Raw genomic sequence first — 18543 nt, forward strand, 5'->3', positions numbered from 1 at the left:
ATTGCCGAGGAAGCAAAAGGCGCAACGGAATAGGGGCTTCAGCCTTGCCTTTATTCGTATAGAGGAAACGACAACAAAACAAAGTAAACATGTAATAAAATACTCTCCAGGGCCGCTATGTCCTTCCCCTCCCCTCTTTGAAACTCTGGTCCATCACACCGGTCGTTTCCTCCCATCTTTCCCCCCGTCCTGTCCCCTCCTCGGCGTGCTGTTCAAGGAATTGCCCCTTGTGTTCGTTTATCGCTGCCGATCAAAATGGGTATCGTCGCCAACCTCGTGGCCGCCGCAGGCATCCTGTCCGCGTGCTCGTCCAGCTTTGCCACCGTCGCGAGCCCCTGCCAGCCGCGTGGCATCCCCCGCGCAGTGACGGCCCAGGGCACCATCACCGGCGCCCGGGACGCGCACGGCAACTCGGTGTTTCTCGGAATCCCGTTCGCCGCAACCACCGGCGGCGAGAACAGGTGGCGTGCTCCGCAGCCCGTCGTCCCGTCCAAGGAACCCTTCGCCGCGGTCGCTTACGGACCGACCTGTCCCCAGGCACCAGGGCAGGGGACCGATTCGTGGTCGCGCCAGGATGAGGACTGCTTGAACCTTAACATCTGGACGCCAAAGTCTGGCGAGAAGCTCCCCGTCCTGGTGTACATGTACGGCGGTGCCATGGTCACGGGTTCCAGCAGCAACCCTGGCATCCAGGGAACCAACTTTGCCAACAAGGGTGTCGTCTATGTCAACTTCAACACGCGCGAGAGCATCTTTGCCTCGCCCCACTCGTCCGAGCTTGATGCTTCCAACCCTGACGAGTCGCAGAACTTTAGCATTCTGGATGTCGACAAGGCGCTCGAGTGGGTCCGGGAGAACATTGAGGGTAAGTCGAAAGATTAAAAAATAAAATAAAAATAGAAATCACATCATCCCAAACAAAGGCTCCCTAGTTCTTCTAGTCGCATAACTGACCAAAAATAGCCTTCGGTGGCGACCCCGACCACATCGTCTTTGCGGGTCACTCGTCCGGCTCTGTGCAGGTCGACCACTACCTGTGGAACCACCCCGACACCTTCCTGAAGGGCGCCGCCGAGATGTCAGCCAACTCCATGTCGGGCCCAGCCTTTGCGCCCGCCGACCAGGCGCTAGACAAGATGGCCGCGGAGCTGGGCTGCCCCAGCGCCGCGGCCGGCGGCCAGATCGAGTGCCTGCGCAAGGTGGACGCCGAGGCGTTCAAGACGGAGCAGTTCAACGGGTTCCTCAACACCGTCTTCACGCCCGTCATCGACGAAAAGACGCGGCACCGCGACTACGCGGCCCGCTTCGCCGCCGGACAGTACGCTTCGCACGTGCCGCTGCTGACGGGCCTGTCCGACGGCGAGGGCACCATCTTCTCGCTCGTCTACGGCGCCGAGAATGGAAACTTTACCGAGTGGATCCGGTCCTTCGACGCCGACGTCGCGCAGCTCGACCCGGCCGTGCTCGAGGCCGCCTACCCGGCCGGCGACTTTGCATCCGAGTCGCTGCGCAGCGGCGCCCTGTACGGCGACGCCCGCTTCAACTGCCCCGTCGACTACTACGTCGACCTGAGGTCCGAGGTCCAGCCCACCTGGCACTACCGCTTCTTTGGCAAGTATGACAACGTCGTCGGCGTCCCCGGCACCGCACCTACCCATGGCACTGAAGTGCCCTTCTTCCACGGCGGCAACGAATGCTTCTCTGGCCTTTCGAACGTCACTACGGCGCAGCAGGCCCTGGCCGACTCCATTCACGACATGTTCGTCTCCTGGATCAAGAAGCCTGCTGCTGGCCCTGGTTGGGACAGGGTGAAGCCCAAGTCGGGACCGTTGGTCAAGCTGGGCGTGCCTGGTGATGAGCTTTCGAGGATCCCGGGTGAGACTGGCGAGTTCAACGCTAGGTGTCAAACCGTTTACAACCCCAAATTCCCAGAGTACCCAGTTGTGCAGTCCATCTTGTAAAATGAGTTGCCCATCTCGACGACACTGGAAGGTATGAGATCGAAGACGAATGAAAACCAGATATAATGTACTTAATGTAATATGCCTGATAAAAATAATGACTGCATAAATACTCATGCCTACATTGTGTATCAATCCGTGATGCATAAAAAACAACCCACACAAAAGACGCTGCACCTTTACGCTATGCACCATTCCAACGTAAGAAAAAAAAAAGAGAGAAAAAAAAAAAAAAAAAAAAAAAAAAAAAAACCACACACAAAAAAAAAAGAGCAACTACCATTCCAAAGCCTTCTTCCTCATTTTGGCAACCCTCGCCTCCAGCTGCTTAATTACCGGCTCAACGATGCTCATTTCGGTCCGAAGCTTCGTGGCCTGTTTGACTCGCGTGTAAAAAACTGGACAGTCCTTGCTATCGCAGTCGTGCACACTAGCGACGTCGCCGGGGGCCAAGCCGGCACAGCTTCGACACACATCTGCCACCTCGGAGAATCGCTTGCGCTCGTGTGCCAGCCTGGCATGGAGCCGGAGGAGCGATTCCTGGGCGTGGCGTGTGCATCGTCCGCATACCACAACGTCGTTTGCAGGGTTCTTCTTCTTCGTCTTGGGGGCCGGTTGAGGTGGAGGTCGCGGGCCAAAACGGCCGAACCCAAACAGAGGGTGGTACTGCACCGGTGGTAGTTGTTGTCGGGGTGCGGGCGCTTTCTTTTTTTGGGCAGTGGGGCGGATTCGGACATTGCATACTGCGCAGTTCATCACCTGTAGATAGCTTTCTAGTGTGACCTTTTTGGCCTTTTGCGCTCCATTGTTTCCAATGATGCCCCCGAACCAGCTGTTGTTGCCGTTCCCTGAATCAACGACGACTCGCCTGACCTGCTGTACCTTCGGCAACTCGTCGTACCAGCCCCTGATGTGCGCTCCAACTAGATTGAAGATACGCTCCAGAGGCGGAATGAGGTTCTTTGATATGTAGTAGTCGGCGTCGAGCCTTAGGTGCGCACCGGTGGGCGACAGCAGGTCTTCGGGCGGCACGCACCTGTCGGCAAGCCTCGCCCCAGGGGCACCTGTGACGACCACGTAGGGAACACGTTCACCGTATTGTGGTTCGGCTCGCGGGTCGGCCAGCATCTTCTTTGTGCTGATGAGTGCACCAGGCGGTGGGGGACCTACTCCATTTCGGTCGCTATATGTGCCTAGCTTAACTTCCTTGGCGAAGCAAAAGTCTTGGATCGACACTTGGCCACGCATGATTTTGTTGCATTGTCGTTGAAAGTACTCCTTGATTTGGCTCAAGTCCGCCGTTTCAAAGAGCAGCCGCAACGCCTTTTCCTCTATCTTTTGCTCCGCTGGTGTCCCATCACGGCGGACTGTCTCTATGCCTTTCGCGTCGAAATCAGGCACTTCTTGATCGATATGTTCGTACTTGTACCCGACGTAACGCTTTTTGGCCAACAGAACGCAAGGCAGGTATACCTTTTCAAACTTGAGTTTCATGGGCCGCGGGTTCATATCTGTAATTGCCTTGGCCATTTCGTTCCCAATTTCAAATGCCTGCTCTTTTGTGCGACCCTTGAGGTGGATAAAAAGACTGTCTGTGTCCCCGTAGACCACTTCAGCGCCCCATTTCGGGACAGAGTGAATGAAGGCAATGGCTCGCTCCAGAGTTTCACGGCCAGTTTGTACAATGCTATCGGCGATCTCCGAACACGGGAGCCTCCCAGAGAATGACGCAGACGTGTAGCCATATGTGACGTTTGCCAGCAGCTTGAGAGCCAGCTGTCTGTTATTCAGCAATTGCTGGAGGGTCTTGTCGTCCTTATCTTGTTTCATGCCACTCTTGACCATGACTCTTGTCTCCAGAATCTCTGTCAACATCTTGGCAAGCAGTGACTTCCTGATCTCAGGCTTGGTGTACATGACGCCGTTGGGTGCGATGTTGATGTGCTCTTGCAATAACTCCAGCAGCCCTTTTCGCCTTCGATACTCGGCAAATCCCATCTTGTTGGTTCCACGCCAGTCAACGATCCGTCCCAGGAACGTCGAGTAGCAGTAGTTGTAGGCAATCATGACGCTGGGATACAGACTTTGAAAGTCTAGTACCAGCACCGGACTGTTGTAGAATGCACTCTGTGGCTCCATCACCAGCGGCAGGCACTCCAATGCATTCTGCCCGCCAACTTGCTTTCGACTCGGTGAGACGAGCATAAAGTTTTCGGGCTTCGCGATCCGAAACATGATGGACTCAACCTTGAACTGTGACCCACGAGAGAACACAGAAAAGAAATCGACGCCAAGCAATCTTGCCTGTTCACTCGTACGCGAGATCAGTTCATTCTCTTCGAGAATCTCAATATCAAGTCTTGTCCTTGTTTGGTAGTAGCGTAGCAGTTTCCCAAGATCCCCGTGGCGTCCACTACCATACCAGGTTGTGAGCGTCTGCCACGAGTAGTGTGGTATCCGGCGGTGTAGCAGATGCCAGACGACGTTCTCCATTGTATACTGGAGTAGATTGAGCTCTCCTCGCATAGCACGCCAGATGTTGATCATGTGTCGGCCCGTTACTCGGATTGTCGAAGTAGTGTTGAAACCCCATCGGTCTGCGTCCTTGCCAAACCTTCCATAAGACTGCGACTTCATACGCGAAAACTCATCGCAGAGATTGTAGTCGTACATGTATCTTGCCCGCTCGATCAAATAGCCCCACGAGCCACCATGAACCTCGTAGCCTGTCAGGATGTCTGGGTCATGTGTTCGAACGATCTCAACCATACGAACCATGAGGTCGAGCTCGGATGTCTCCTCCAAGAGCTCGCCTTTAATTTGGTGTTTCATGCGCTCAGCCAGCGTACCTTCTTCTGATAAAACCACAACGCCCGATTGTATACCATCAGGAGCCTGGGTGCTAGCGTCGGTGGATTGATCATCCGACCTAACGCACCAGAATATGCACTTGACCTCATCCTTCTCCGGATCAGGAACAAGCTTTCCCCTGGTGTTGACATGAACCTCGATACTCATTGTGCTCATGTAAGCAACCTCATGCTGAACGCTGGTAGTCTTTTGCTTCTGCGAGTACTTGAATCCATGCTTGTTCTTGGGGGTCGCTCCTTCGATTTGTGAAAGATGGCGACGAGCAATCTGGGTCGATTTTGGGGAGACTCGGTGGCTCCTTGGCCTTGCTCCGACCTCCTTCTTCTTCAACTCCTTTTGCTCCCACCAGTCGGATACTTCTTCGAACGTCGGAGGTGGCTGTGCAATTTCCCATGTTTTGATTGTGCATTTATTCAGACGTATCTCCTCCTCGAGTTTAAGTTTTGATTTGTCTGGTAGTTGTTCCTCCGGAGGGCACCACGATTCCGGTGAAGGCCTATCAGCGGTGAAATCAGGCAGATATGGTAATGTGTTGCCCCGAAGCCGAAATTGACGACCAGCAAACTCTCTTGGGCGAAGTGGCACATCTTTCTCTTTGCTGTAATATGCGTCCTGGTATACGACATCGGGTATTCCGTACTCCGCCATAGTTGCGCAGACTTCCTCCGCACTTGGGGGCAAGACATGACAGACAGGTACCATTGAAGTATTTACGATGGCCTCATCATCCGAGTAGTTTTTTTCCTGAGACTTGTCGGAGGGTGCGAAGGGATTCGGCAACTGGCCCACCTGGTAGAATTCTTGGTTTCCTTCCCTGTGTGGTGAGGCTTCCTCCGGTCCTGGAAATGACGAATCGAAAGTAAGATGCTTCGGGGTTTCTGACGTGTCACTGCCTTGCGAGTTTGAATTTTGGCTTAATCGAAGCTTTGTCTCAGGGTCATTCGGATCCTTGACGACAGCAAAGCTGAGCTTACGATTAACTGACTTGGATGCCGAGTTGTGCATCATAGATGACTTGCGCGGTACAGGGGTACGGAACGGGGAGGCATCATCCACTGCCTGTCTCTGGGAAGACGATGGGAGCTGACTTTCGGCTTTGGACACATCAACACGGCGTTCATAGCGGGCTGATAGACGATCCTCAGGGGGAACGAATGTCAAGTTGTTAATGCGAGCTGGTCGTATCCTTGCTCGTTTTGAAGCATGATCTTCCTCTGTTGGATGGACATGTCGCTTTAAACCCTCTCGTAACTTTGGCGGTTGCGAAGAAGTTGGCATCTCACTCAAAAGATCTTCCTCAACAGCAGCATCGATGAGCTCTTGCGTTATGGGTATATCTGGTCGCCTTCCAGTGACCAGACTACTGGCAGCAAGTCCAACGAGTCCGTTTATCGAACCTGTAGTGGGATAATCCTGCAAATGATTCTGTTTCTTGGCCTCCTCCATACGCTGGGCTTCTCGTAGTCTTTCTTCATCAGAATCATCCGGACAAGGGTCCTCGTCCATAATTTCCGGTCTGCCTAGCCGACGCGCGCCTCTCTCATCAACGTCAATACTGCTTGCAGGATCAAAGTCAACCGACATGGTCGACATCTCCCCTAAGGATGCTTCCAAGTATTGAGGGTACAGATCCTCAACAGACTCAAGTACAGTCTTGATAGCTGAATCAAGAGGGGGCGGTCTTGGCACAAACGTGTCGAATGTTAAGTCCGAATTGTCATTGGCCTTCTCAGCCTTTATGAGCTCTTCAATCTCCGCACGAAATTCTTCCTCGTGCAGCCAGCCGGCAGGCTGTGAGTCTCGCGGATCGTGTGACATTGAGACAAGCACCTCGGCAGGAAATGGACTGCTTTTTGGATCTGACATGCCCAACTGTCTTTTTCGACGTTTCGTTTCGTCCTTCCACAGTCCTGCCATGCTGGCTACTAGCTTCATATCGGTGGGTAAGGGGTTCAGACGCTCGACAAAGTCATGGTGAAGTCTGCGCTCCTTGACATCTTTACGATTGAGGATATCCTGTACGCATATGTCAACCTCGATGGGACAATGACTGGCCCTTGGTAACGAGTGGTGATCTGTTATCTGTTTTTGAGATATCGACTGGTTGTGCCAGATATGGGGAGTCATGACGCTGTCTATGTCATCGTCGTCTATCTGCGGCACTGGGGCACGGAACTTGACACTGCTGGCCTCGATGTACCCACAGCCATAAAGGTTGTAGTCGGTCATGAACTGCAAGATGTACTGCAAATGCGCCTCGTACGGTTGAAATTTCCGCTTCATAATGACACCTTGGTGCAGCAGATCGGCCAGCCGGGTCATGACCACGGGGTTGAGCATATAGATCTTGAGATAATATTTATAGCCGACATGGAAGCCATAGAAAGGAACACCCTTGACGAGTGTGATGCGCGCCACATACTTGGGCGTGTCCCGAGCATAGGCATCCTGCCTATAGCTCACGGCGAGGGCATGGTCAATTGACAGATGCAGTCTGTAGGAGAAGGCGCCAACTTCTTCTTGGTCCAACTTCCCATTGTACTCGATAAAGAGGTATGGAAGCGCGCCATGTATATGCGCGCAGACTTTTTGACCAGTCTGGGTTGAGCCAAAAACGCGAATCACCGGGACCTTGGGCTCCTTGAATAGTTGAGAATGCCGAACATCGTTTCGGAGACAGGGGTCATATTGAGTGGGCGTCGCTTGGTAGTGGTCGATGCAGTTCAGGCGCACCTTGAACACGTCCATCGCGACAGCTGCTGGCCATTACTGTGAAAGCAGACAATGAAAATGCAGTAGAGAACCCGAGTATCATGGCGGCCAATGAAGCATCCGAAAGGATTCTGGAGAGTTCTCCAAAAAAAAAAAAAAAAAAAAGTATTAAATGCCAGCCTCCCGCCTTGTTTGTCAGAATCCCTTAAGAGGCAGACGCGTCTATGATGGGCGGGATTACCAAATGCGGCACAATTGACACCACCAGAGCAGGTGATTGATCATCACGTGATGATCACCATGGGGATTTCCCCAGGGATAAGATAAGCAACCGCGTCCGTATTCAGCCACTCCCACCTCTGAGCGCATTACCGAATCGATAAATCTGAACCAGTCCCTCGCCATCTAGCTACAACCTCAAAAAAAGTGCCCCTAACTCAAATCCCTCCTGCCTACCTCGCTCGCATATCTGGGTTTTGTTTTCTTTTTTTTTTTTTTTTTCGCCAGTGTGCAAATAGCCTATTTTCAAAACAAAGAATCAAAATGCCACCGCCTCCACCCCCAAGACGCCCAGCGCTGGGCGCCGCCGGAGCCTCTAAAGAAGAGAACGTCTACATCCCCAATTTCATCAGCAAACGACCTTTTTACGCCGTTGACGAAGGCGAAAACACCGACTACCTAGAGCATCAGCGTATACAAAAGAAACAGAAAGATACTGCATGGTACGACCGGGGCAAGACGCTTGGGCCGGCGGCGACCAAGTACCGCAAGGGCGCGTGCGAGAATTGCGGCGCCATGACGCACAAAAAGCAGGACTGCCTCAGCCGGCCACGTGCCAAGGGTGCAAAGTGGACGGGTCGCGACATCAAGGCCGACGAGCTGGTGCAGGACGTCAGGATGGGCTGGGACGCCAAGCGAGACCGCTGGAACGGCTACGACGCGAGGGAGTACCAGGCGGTCGTGGAGGACTACAACAAGATGGAGGAGCTGAGGAAGGAGATGCAGGCCAAAGCTGCGGCGGAATCGGGCAAGGCGATCGAAGATGGAGACCACTACGCCGAGACGTCCGACATGAGCAAGCACCAGCCGACATCGACGAGGCAGCTGCGACTACGAGAAGATACAGCCAAGTATCTGCTGAATTTGGATCTTGATTCCGCAAAGTATGACCCCAAGACGCGAACAATCGTCGACGCAGGCGCGACGAACGACAAGACAGCGGAGCTTTATGCCGAGCAAGGATTCCTCAGGCAGTCAGGCGACGCGGCGGAGTTTGAAAAGGCACAAAGATATGCATGGGAGGCACAAGAAAAGGGCGGCGACACAAGCCTGCATCTGCAAGCGAACCCGACGGCAGGCTCCTACATGCGCAAGAAACTCAAGGAGGAGGAAGATGCAAAACGTGAAGAGCGCGAGAGGCAACTACGGGAGAAGTACGGCGGGGAGGAGACCAAGGTACTACCCGACGCCATCAAGCAAATGGCCGTGACCGAATCGGAGAGGTACGTCGAGTACGACGAAATCGGTCTGGTCAAAGGTGGACCCAAGGGTGTGGCTCGGTCAAAGTACAAGGAAGACATCTTCCACAACAACCACACCTCAGTCTGGGGAAGTTGGTGGTCCGACTTTAAGTGGGGTTACGCGTGCTGTCATTCTTTCGTTAAAAACAGCTACTGCACGGGAGAGGAAGGCAAGGCGGCCTGGAAGGCAGCCGAGAGGCAACGGACGGGAGTCGGACTCCTGGAGCCGGCCGCAGGAGGAGAGGACGAGGTCGCCGCATAATCTTATAGTAATACGATACTTGAACTGGCCGAAACCCTGTTTGGATTATTAATTGTTTACCCTTCCGAGAGTTTATTCATGTCGTTTACACTGTTGGGCGATTTCTCTGCCCCAGTCAGCTCCCCGGTTGTCATTTTAATTAATGGAATGATCGAGGCTTTTACCTGTGGCGTGGCAGCGGCTTGGAGCCACTGCATGTGGTGGCACTAAAAAGGCACTAAGAATGTGCCTGATCTTTTTCTGCGCGACGACGACCTATCCAGATGTATGCAGGCGCAGGTTTGACTTGGCGCCAAAGAACATGCCGTCCGCCTCAGACGTAGAACACGAGATGGGGGAAAGTGGTCGTTCAGGGGGCATCGTTTAACGATACGATACGTACAATGAGTACAATGTTGAACTTGAGATTTTGGTTCTTTGTGGCACCAAGTGTTAAGCTTTGCGGTGCTGTAGTAACGAATTGCACACCTGTTTTGAGCCTTATCGTTCTATTTTTTTTTTCTTTTTTCTTTTTCTTTTTTTCTTTGGAAAACCGCGAACAAGAAGATGGTGTGCAAGGCGTAAGGTGTTAGCGAGTCTGGTGACAGGCACTGACTGTCCGCCATTATCGTCGCGTGGGGTTGGCGTTGGAGTTACTCCGTGGTAGAGAAGATTGCGCTAAAACAATCACCGGCTCAGATAAATGCATAATTGGTGAAATTGTAAGAGAGCCAGTGGTTATGATACACATCCAACAAAGCCACTTTATCTTGAGTGATACTGGTCTAAATTTGTTGTACCGTAGTCAGATTCATGATTATTTCCTCGGTACTGTACAATATGACTAGAGGTATCTACCTAGGTATCTTATGCAGAATGCAGCAACCAGCAAATGCACTTGTAAGAACCTTATCTATTCCATACATCTACGGTACCTTAGCCAGGTTGGGATCTCATAGATTACATACCTAGGTATGCAACATGCGTAAAACCAAATGAATGACAACGCTCAAAGGTGTGCCATGGTAAAATTCGTCTATCCAAAACAGGAGGCTCTGGTGGTCAAGTGATGTGGTCATCCAAGCAAGGTTGCGCCGAATTCCTGGCACCAGGTCGAAGAATCGAATGGACACCTGCAGGAGACTCACCTATCAGAGGCGAGGGTTATCTGAGCGTACGAATCGCGGCGAAAGCCAACTTGAAGAAACAAACAAACATGAGATAAGGAACAACAGCGAAAAAGGAAATGTCAATTGGCGTCGCAATTTCGCATCGTGCAACACGAAGACGGCCGTGGATGTTTGCCGTTGAGTTTTTCTTTCCTTTCCACATTCACGAGAAAATGGACGCGCATTGTTCATGGGCAAGAAATGGGATCCATTAATTTAGGGAGCCTTTTAGTTTTCTTGGGTCAAGCTACTCGGCTTGTCGGGTTGCTGCAAGGTTGGAGTGGGCACGGCCGTCAGTCAGCCCAGGTCAAGGGTCTTGAGAGGATACGGAGTAGACTGATGTGTGTAGATGGTGGATCTAATCGCGTGCCCCCAGGCTTGGAACGGCTGCACGGCACATGAGACTATTGCTCTGTTTTCGCGCTTGGCAAGCAATCGTCAGATAGGTTCCATTGCTCTTAGCCTGGTGACAGCATGTCTTTTCCACAGCGACGCAGTTGTTGTTGTACCAACTGTCTGTAGCTTCTCGTCTAACAGTCGAGTCAATCACTTCATGTTTTCATAAGAGTCTAAAAACCGTGAATGAAAAGTACCTATGAACCAATGTTGCGTTGACACATCAAATGGATGAGGTTCGCAGTGACCGAGGCAGCGATTTTGTGGTTCAAACCAGCAGTGACAACCATGCCGACCCTACTACTATTCGGCATCTGGAGGCAAGGAGGTCATATGTTGATGGTTCCCCACTCCAACCTTGAGACTTCTGCCCCTCCACAGGGCGGCCAAACTGCTCTTCTCCTCCACTTAGCTCGAGCCTTCCTAGCCCAATGCGCCCCCTGTAGGCGATTCACGCCCGCGGACATGCCCCAGTGATGTGCAGGCCTCCCGCTGTGTCGGCTTTAGGTTCCTCCACTCACCCTCCCGCCAGGTTGTTGTACCTAGCCAAAAAGTCCAAACTCCGCCATCGTTCGAGTTTCTTGTCAGGTCGCCACGACGCCATCGCGTCTTGCGTTTTTTTTTTTTTCTCATCCTCCGGCGTCTGTCGTTTTATGCATTTATACTGCTGCGAGGCTGATTTAACTCGTTTTTGAATTTGGTTGCAACCTCAGAGCATATTCTAGATTTGTTTGCAACCTGGTTTCGTTTCGTTTCCTTGCGTCCGAGCCGACTGTTCGACAAAACCCCCCTGACCCGAATGCGATCGATTGGTAGTGACTCGAATTTAGAGGCCGATAGAGCGGGTCCAAGCTCAAGGTCGTTGGGCAATCCGTCGCCTTCTCTGCTTACACTTTTCTAAGTTTTGAAGGTTTACCAACAGAACATTGAATTGTCTGGTCACTATAAACACACCGTAACACTATTAGACCCTACATCTTCACGATGCGGCCGCCGAGGGTGGTCATACTCGTCTTCTTCTTCTCAGCCGCCCTCTTCCTATTCTGCCGTTCCATCACGTCATTCGCACAACGAAAGCGAGAACCCGAAGGGTCGATAGCCTCGCCAATACCAGGACAACCGCCATCCAATTCCAAACTCCGATCGTTCTTTTCCCTTTCGACGCCATTCTCACTTTTCCCTCCGAACGCCATAATCTCTCTGACCGACGACAACAGTACGTCATTTCAGGCTCGACCGGCCGCTTTTGGGCCACAGCTTCCAAACAAGGGCCTGAGCGGTCAGCTTTGGATTGGGAGCGGCTTTGCAGACGACAATTTGCCCGAAGGCGAAGGTGAAGGCGAGCTCGGCTGTAGCGATGTGCCAGGTTGGGAGGATGGCGCTGCGGGGCTAGCTGCACTAGCTGGCCTAAAACCTATAAAGAAGGGTGGCTTCACAAAGTCCGCCAAACTCGGGGCTGGAGGTATCAAGTCGCCCAAGAACTCTAAGAGAGATGTTGGCAACCTCGGTGGCCCCGTCGTAGAACGCAAGGCCAAGTCGAACAGTCGCGATGATGCAAAGAAGAGCAGGCCTTTTGACGACGGAACGGACGATTATCTTCACCAGGGATTCCAGCGATCCTCGCCGTTGCGTGGAGATAAGTCTCAGTCGCATTCAGACATACAGTCCATGCAGGAGACGGCAGAGATCACGGGCAAGGTGGTACTACTTAGCCGAGGAGGCTGCGGTTTCCTTGAGAAGGTCAAGTGGGCGCAGCGCAGGGGTGCTGTTGGTGTCATCGTGGGTGACAACACCAAAGGCGGCCCGTTGATTCAGATGTTCGCCAGAGGCGATACGTCCAATGTGACGATTCCCGCCATCTTCACGTCGCGCACGACGGCCCACATTTTATCTTCGCTGATGCAGCCCGGCAGCTTCATCGAGGACATCATCGATGAGAACGGCAAGGCCGTTGTCAAAGTTCAGCAGACCGAAAAGGGTCGCAAAACACGTCACCAAGCCAACAAGGCCGAGGTAGTCAAGAAAGAGCTGCCTAAGAAGGACGTAACAAAGGAAACAACCACAACTGCTTCAACGTCTCCAGCCAAATCGCGAGGCTGGTTGAGCAGCTTCTTCCGCTGGAGCGCTGATGTGGAAACGGTGCAAAAGACTAATTCCCATGACTGGGTTCTGGTGGATGATTGGAGTGATGAGAAGGACTCTCAAATCAAGGCCAGCATGGAGAAGGCGGCGAGCAAGGGCCAGGATAGTCTGGGGGGAGACTTGGACAATTCGAATTCGGATGCGCAGGGCCAGTCTGTTGGCAGCAAATCGGGTGCCGGTAAAAACAAGGATAAATCATCCAAGGAGGCAACGTTTACCTCCGGTGTTACTCCCAGCAGTGGACAGTATGCCCCGGAGGCCGCAAAGGCTGGCAAAGTTAGAGGTAAAATGTCCAACAAGGGGGATCCGTTACGTGCAGCGTCGCATGGATCTTTCGTGGGTAGCATGTTTGGTGGGAAGGCAGCAAACTCCAAGACCGAGCAAAATATGGCCCACGAAACCCCTGATGGCACTGATATACCTGAACACCGTGAAGGACTCTGGGTTACTATTACGCCCACAGCCAGCGGGAGCCCCTTCTTCGACACGCTGCTCGTTCTGGTGGTTAGCCCATTGATCACACTGAGTGTAGTATACGCTCTGCTCATTCTTCGTGCTAAGCTCAGGAGAAGACGTTGGCGAGCGCCCAAGTCTGTCGTGGAGCGTCTGCCCGTTCGGACATATCACACAGTTGCCTCGTCTTCGAACCCCTCGAGGCTGCCATCTCCTACCAGCTCGTCCCCAACCACGCCGTTATTACAGCAGCAACAGTTGCAGCCATCGCCTCCATCTTTACAAGCGGCTTCATCTTCTCGGTCACGACCTCGATCACGCACTACTAACGATGTGCCTGATACGAGCGATGGAATGTTGAGAGTCGACCCAGATCTGCAAACACCACTGACCCCATCTCGGACTGGCAGGCGGAAATCCCCACCACAATTGTCAAGCGAGTGGAAGAAGTACATGAGCAGACAGGTTGAATGTGTGGTGTGCTTGGAGGAGTATGTCGACGGTGTCAGCAGGGTCATGAGCCTCCCTTGCGGCCATGAATTCCATGTGGAGTGCATGTTAGTATTTTACTTTTTTTTGTTTTGTGGTTTTCGGAGGAAAGAAAGTTTCTTTACAGTGACTGACTTGTGATGAAACAGCACGCCGTGGTTAACCACCCGCCGAAGAACGTGTCCCATCTGCAAGGGCGATGTTGTCAGGTCCCTAGCCCGTGGTTCGCCAACCAGTCCCCGTTATGACCCGTACGACGAAGAAAGCGATGACGAAGGCGAGGTTCCAGAATCCACGAGTGACGACAGCAGACCAGCGTCGCCTTCAAACGAACACGATGTAGAGCGGGGGATTCTATCTTCGCCAAGTCGCAGTTCTGGACGTCTCTCAGGTCTTAGTGGTCGGGGCGGCTTGTTTGGCATGCTATCTAACACCTGGACCACACTTACTTCTGCATCACGAACTGATTCCGAGAGGAACAATCGGGAAGACCGCCGTATTCGATGATGGGTAATTCAAGGAGGCAACTCCTTTTTTCCCCCTCTGTTCCTACATTTTCGACGTAATTATCTTGTTTCTTTTTCACGCTCTCCTACTATTGGACGCTTCCAACTAAAACACCGTTCGGTATCATCAATTTTCGTTTTCTGTCATTTTTGCATTGGGGTGCATTGAGCTTTGCGATTAATATGGAAAGGTGGGCGCCATTGGGGGGACAAAAAGGGACTTCTCTACACTCGCTACATTTACTGATTTGATACGTTTGGTGTTATTTGGGAGTCCGGCAATCCGCATGTCTTTTGTTTTTGTTTTTGTTTGTATTTTGCTTTTGGGGCAGTGATTAGGCTTGTTGAAGACCAGTCACCGAGAGAACGAGAGGTGGAGATGAGAAGCAAAGAAGGTGTAAGAACTATTATACCCACTGTGTAAGCAGATGGCCCAGGCCACGTCTTGGTATATAAGAAACTGCTTGGTATGAAGAATAAATCAATATTTACATACTTTGAACAATTTATGACAAGGCAGAAACCGTTAAACATTCGTTTGTATTAGCCTACAAAAACAGTAAGTAGTAAGGGAATGCGATGTGTTTTTCCATCTCGGAGAAATCAATCACGTGACATGACGTAGCGGATACTTGCGTTTATCGGGTCGATCCACCTCTAGGTAGTTTCCTCATGCATTTAAGCGGGCTGACATAGCTCCAAACATCCCATTAGCCGAGAAATGACCTGATTCCAGCTCCGTCGGTGCTTTTGGAGTCAATTGACGTCGAATCGAAAAACCGCGCCCGAAGCAAACCGCCCGTACGTTTTCAACCCGCCCGCCCCAACCCGAAGCATTCCTCCTCGCTGACACGATCACCATCGACAGAATTAGACCAATCTCCCCTCTCCGAAACACAAGCAAAAGACAAAAACTATGATCGCCTCACGTGTGGCCCCTCGCGTGGCCCGTCAGCTCCGGGCCCCGGCCCAGCGCCGCCTGATGAGCTCTGCCAACGCCGGCGAGAACTCGTTCGTCCGCGAGCGCGAGGCTGTCCGTGAGCACGCCATCCACTCTACTGGTGAGTTTTGTTTTTGTATCTTTTTTTTTGCCTACTGGGAAGGGGGCAATTGGGCGCAGACGCAGTAGGGGGGAAAGGGAAGGGGTTTTTTTTTTCGAGATTGGAAACATCACATCATGGTCATAATGCTGCGAGCTGGCCTTTTTTGACATGTGTTTTTTTTTTTTTTGGAACGGCATGACCCGGAACGGAGGGATTTCCGAAGGACTCATAATTCGTCGCAATGACGCTAACTCAATTCTTATTCTCGCAGCTCTGTGGAAGAAGATCTCCCTCACGTACGTATATGCACTTTCGCTGATGCCGAGCTTACCCACTCGTGCATACTTGCGCTTGGAGCTAGCCTCGAGCCGGATATGAAAGGATTTTGCCGACAATGGCCGAGTGTGGTGTGGTCGATTTGAGCTCCAAGAGGTTCTTCAGTTCATTGGAAGAAGTTGCGGTCGGGTTCTCTGACATTTTGTTTTCGGGGGGAGATATTCACCATTCGCTGGAGATATGAAAGTGAACTGGATATCATGAGTAGACACAAAGTGCTAACCAGGTTTCGGCCAAAACACAGCGTCGTCCCCATCTCTCTCGTTGCCGCCGGTGCCAACGCCTGGTACCTGTGGAACGAGCACTGGGAGCACTGGTCCCACTTGCCTCCTTTGGAGGAGCGTACCGAGTACCCTTACCAGAACATCCGCACCAAGAACTACCAATGGGGTGACGGTGACAAGACCATCTTGTGAGTTTCCCCTCTGCCGTTTATCTCATTTCGTCCTCTGGACCCAATGTTTTTTTTTTTTTCTCGAATGGTGGACACGGACTTGGGATTCACTCGCTTGGCCTGCCGTTGTTGTTCAAACCCGCGCGTTTCATTTTCCCGCGGGATTGATCAATCATCTTACATACCGTGATAAGTGTTGCCTTGCTGGTCTAGAACATTGGTTGCTAACAGTCTGATCTTTGGGGTGCAGCTGGAACGACAAGGTCAACTACCACAACAAGGACAAATAAGCTCATCACTTCAATGCTGATGGCATGATGTGAGGTTAATATAAATGATAAGTTTATCTGCAACGCTCGCGTCACATTGGTTGGTAGTGGAGGTGAAAGGAAGATGAAAGCGTCAGGGGCCGATATCTCTATAGAGTGGAGGGCATTCACTGTGTGAGGGTAGACAAGACTTTTTTTGTTACAAGGCAAAGTCGTTATTTTTGACTGATGCCCCATCTGGCTTGAATATGTTCTCTCAAAAAGACTGCAAGTCGCAAAGTTCCCTTTGTTGAATTCATTTCAAAAAAAATCCCAAGCCCCGTGCCAAGTTGGTAGCTGTCATCCTAATCAAAGGTTTTTGTGCTCGACAGTAAAAGGGGAAGCTGTGAATTGGGGTTGACGTGAAAAGAAGGGGTGGGAGACTCCCACTTAATCGTTAAAATCCGGACCGTGCATGATTCGGCGGCTATTTTGGCCGGCTGCTTGCTGACTGCAAATCGCGGAGACATTTCGATTTCTTGGCATCGGGATGGTCCAGCCCGTGGTGTCATTGAAGGGGTTTTGTTTTTGCGGGCGGCTGTTCTTAGCTGCACCCCAATCCCCCATGACGGTGTAATATTGTTCCTTGTCTTACACGCGTATTTACTTTGTCATTGTTCTTTTGTCTTTTTTTTTTTTTTTTTTTTTTTTTTTTTTTTTTTTTTTTTTTTTTTTTTTTTTGCACAATGAATGAGAGATTCAAGTTCACAATTGACCCTCAATCCTTTCGAGATTATCCGTGTTTTTAGTTAATTCTGTGGATTGTATGCTACAATAACCCGGGTACTTTGTTTTTTGTACCTAGACTAGGAAGCTTTTGTGGATTCACCTTGGGTACCTAATAGGTAGTTTACTAGGTAAGTCATTTTCTTTTGCACTCTGCATATGTTTCCGTGGGTTGGAGTGGAAACCCCCCTGTGACGCCGGGTTTGGTTATAAGTCCGAGATTCCGCAACATATCATTTATGTTTGTTTTCTGGAGCGAAGTCCAGGGCCCGGTTTACTAATATCTTTCCTTAGCAAAACTACGTCAACTGGCACCGCCTCGTGCGTCAAGCACGGGAGCCCCTGTTGACGCAACTAGTGCATGTTGCAATCTTGTTCTGTGTGGTTTATGATGCACCTACTATACTACTGCAGTGGTTGGTAATATGTTGCTCAATATGCATGTGAACATGCCTTTTCTATTTTCGCTTCTCGTTTCACAACTTTGCACTCCCTCCTCATCATTCTTTTTTCTTCTTCTCTCTTTTTACCTCTCTAACCATATATCTTTCCCCTCTTTTCCGTGTCTCTATCATGACAAATTTATGCAGTCTGACTTGCAGGGGAAAAATACGATCTGCAACTCGGCTGGCCGTTGTCTACGATCCAAGATGGAGAATGTACTCTACGCCACTTGCCCAGTCCCAACTTAAAACAACCTTATAACGCCGTCTTTTCGATGAGATTTAAGCAAAATTGCTAGTATGGCCTAGCCGCTTATGGTAAGAAAAAAGATTACAGATCTTCTAAATTCCCTTGCAAGTGGCAAACAAAGGCTTTAACGTAGCATCCAAGAGAAAGGAATCCTGACAAACCAAGCAGTGACTCCAGCGTGTCTGTCCACCTTATGCACTCCCGTGTTTATCACAGCCCGCTTTTGGATGCCTAGTCTGCCTAGTTCTGGAGACACATGTTCATCCGGATCTAATCATGTTTCCGAGGACCGTCTTTCTCTGTCTTTGTCTCTTTCTCTCCTCCCACACCCCCTTGTCCGGTAGATCCTCCATGTGGATCCTGCAAGTAGCATGCAGTTTTCCTGCCTGTTAGTGGAATGATACACCCACCACCATGCATGCTTGATCGATGTCACAATGCATGTTCTTGTTCTTTTTCTTGTCCACTCCTTCTGCTCAAACAAACCGTTGCCACACAAACAGGGTGGTGGGGGCGTCTAAAAGAAACGCGAAGAGGGATTACCCGCACGAACATCTCGGCATCTTCTCCCCCCCCCCCCCCC

At 51.3% G+C, this 18543-nt stretch overlaps 5 protein-coding genes across 5 annotated transcripts; 4 read left to right on the top strand and 1 right to left on the bottom strand.

Annotated features, from left to right (window-relative positions):
• Positions 1 to 255: 255 nt before the first annotated feature.
• Positions 256 to 1961, top strand: PgNI_10372 (uncharacterized protein; the record flags this gene model as incomplete). The annotated part of the gene is made up of 2 exons (XM_031130343.1): positions 256 to 865; positions 964 to 1961. The coding sequence occupies 2 exons, from the start codon at positions 256 to 258 to the stop codon at positions 1959 to 1961; spliced, it is 1608 nt and encodes a 535-aa protein (XP_030980321.1).
• Positions 1962 to 2237: 276 nt separating this feature from the next.
• On the bottom strand, positions 2238 to 7580 carry PgNI_10373 (uncharacterized protein; the record flags this gene model as incomplete). The annotated part of the gene is made up of 1 exon (XM_031130344.1): positions 2238 to 7580. The coding sequence occupies one exon, from the start codon at positions 7578 to 7580 to the stop codon at positions 2238 to 2240; it is 5343 nt and encodes a 1780-aa protein (XP_030980322.1).
• Positions 7581 to 8087: 507 nt separating this feature from the next.
• PgNI_10374 (uncharacterized protein) lies at positions 8088 to 9326 on the top strand (the record flags this gene model as incomplete). The annotated part of the gene is made up of 1 exon (XM_031130345.1): positions 8088 to 9326. One exon carries the CDS (start codon positions 8088 to 8090, stop codon positions 9324 to 9326), a length of 1239 nt encoding a protein of 412 aa, XP_030980318.1.
• A 2143-nt stretch (positions 9327 to 11469) lies between these two features.
• On the top strand, positions 11470 to 14965 carry PgNI_10375 (uncharacterized protein). Its single transcript, XM_031130346.1, has 2 exons — positions 11470 to 14022; positions 14104 to 14965. The coding sequence occupies exons 1-2, from the start codon at positions 11855 to 11857 to the stop codon at positions 14459 to 14461; spliced, it is 2526 nt and encodes an 841-aa protein (XP_030980319.1). The 5' UTR covers positions 11470 to 11854; the 3' UTR covers positions 14462 to 14965.
• Positions 14966 to 15129: 164 nt separating this feature from the next.
• PgNI_10376 (uncharacterized protein) lies at positions 15130 to 17136 on the top strand. Its single transcript, XM_031130347.1, has 5 exons — positions 15130 to 15261; positions 15329 to 15521; positions 15775 to 15799; positions 16084 to 16251; positions 16484 to 17136. Exons 2-5 carry the CDS (start codon positions 15377 to 15379, stop codon positions 16521 to 16523), a joined length of 378 nt encoding a protein of 125 aa, XP_030980320.1. The 5' UTR covers positions 15130 to 15261; positions 15329 to 15376; the 3' UTR covers positions 16524 to 17136.
• The last annotated feature ends 1407 nt before the right edge of the window (positions 17137 to 18543 follow it).

Source organism: Pyricularia grisea, chromosome VII (assembly GCF_004355905.1).
Source record: "Pyricularia grisea strain NI907 chromosome VII, whole genome shotgun sequence".
NCBI classification, from domain to species: domain Eukaryota; kingdom Fungi; phylum Ascomycota; class Sordariomycetes; order Magnaporthales; family Pyriculariaceae; genus Pyricularia; species Pyricularia grisea.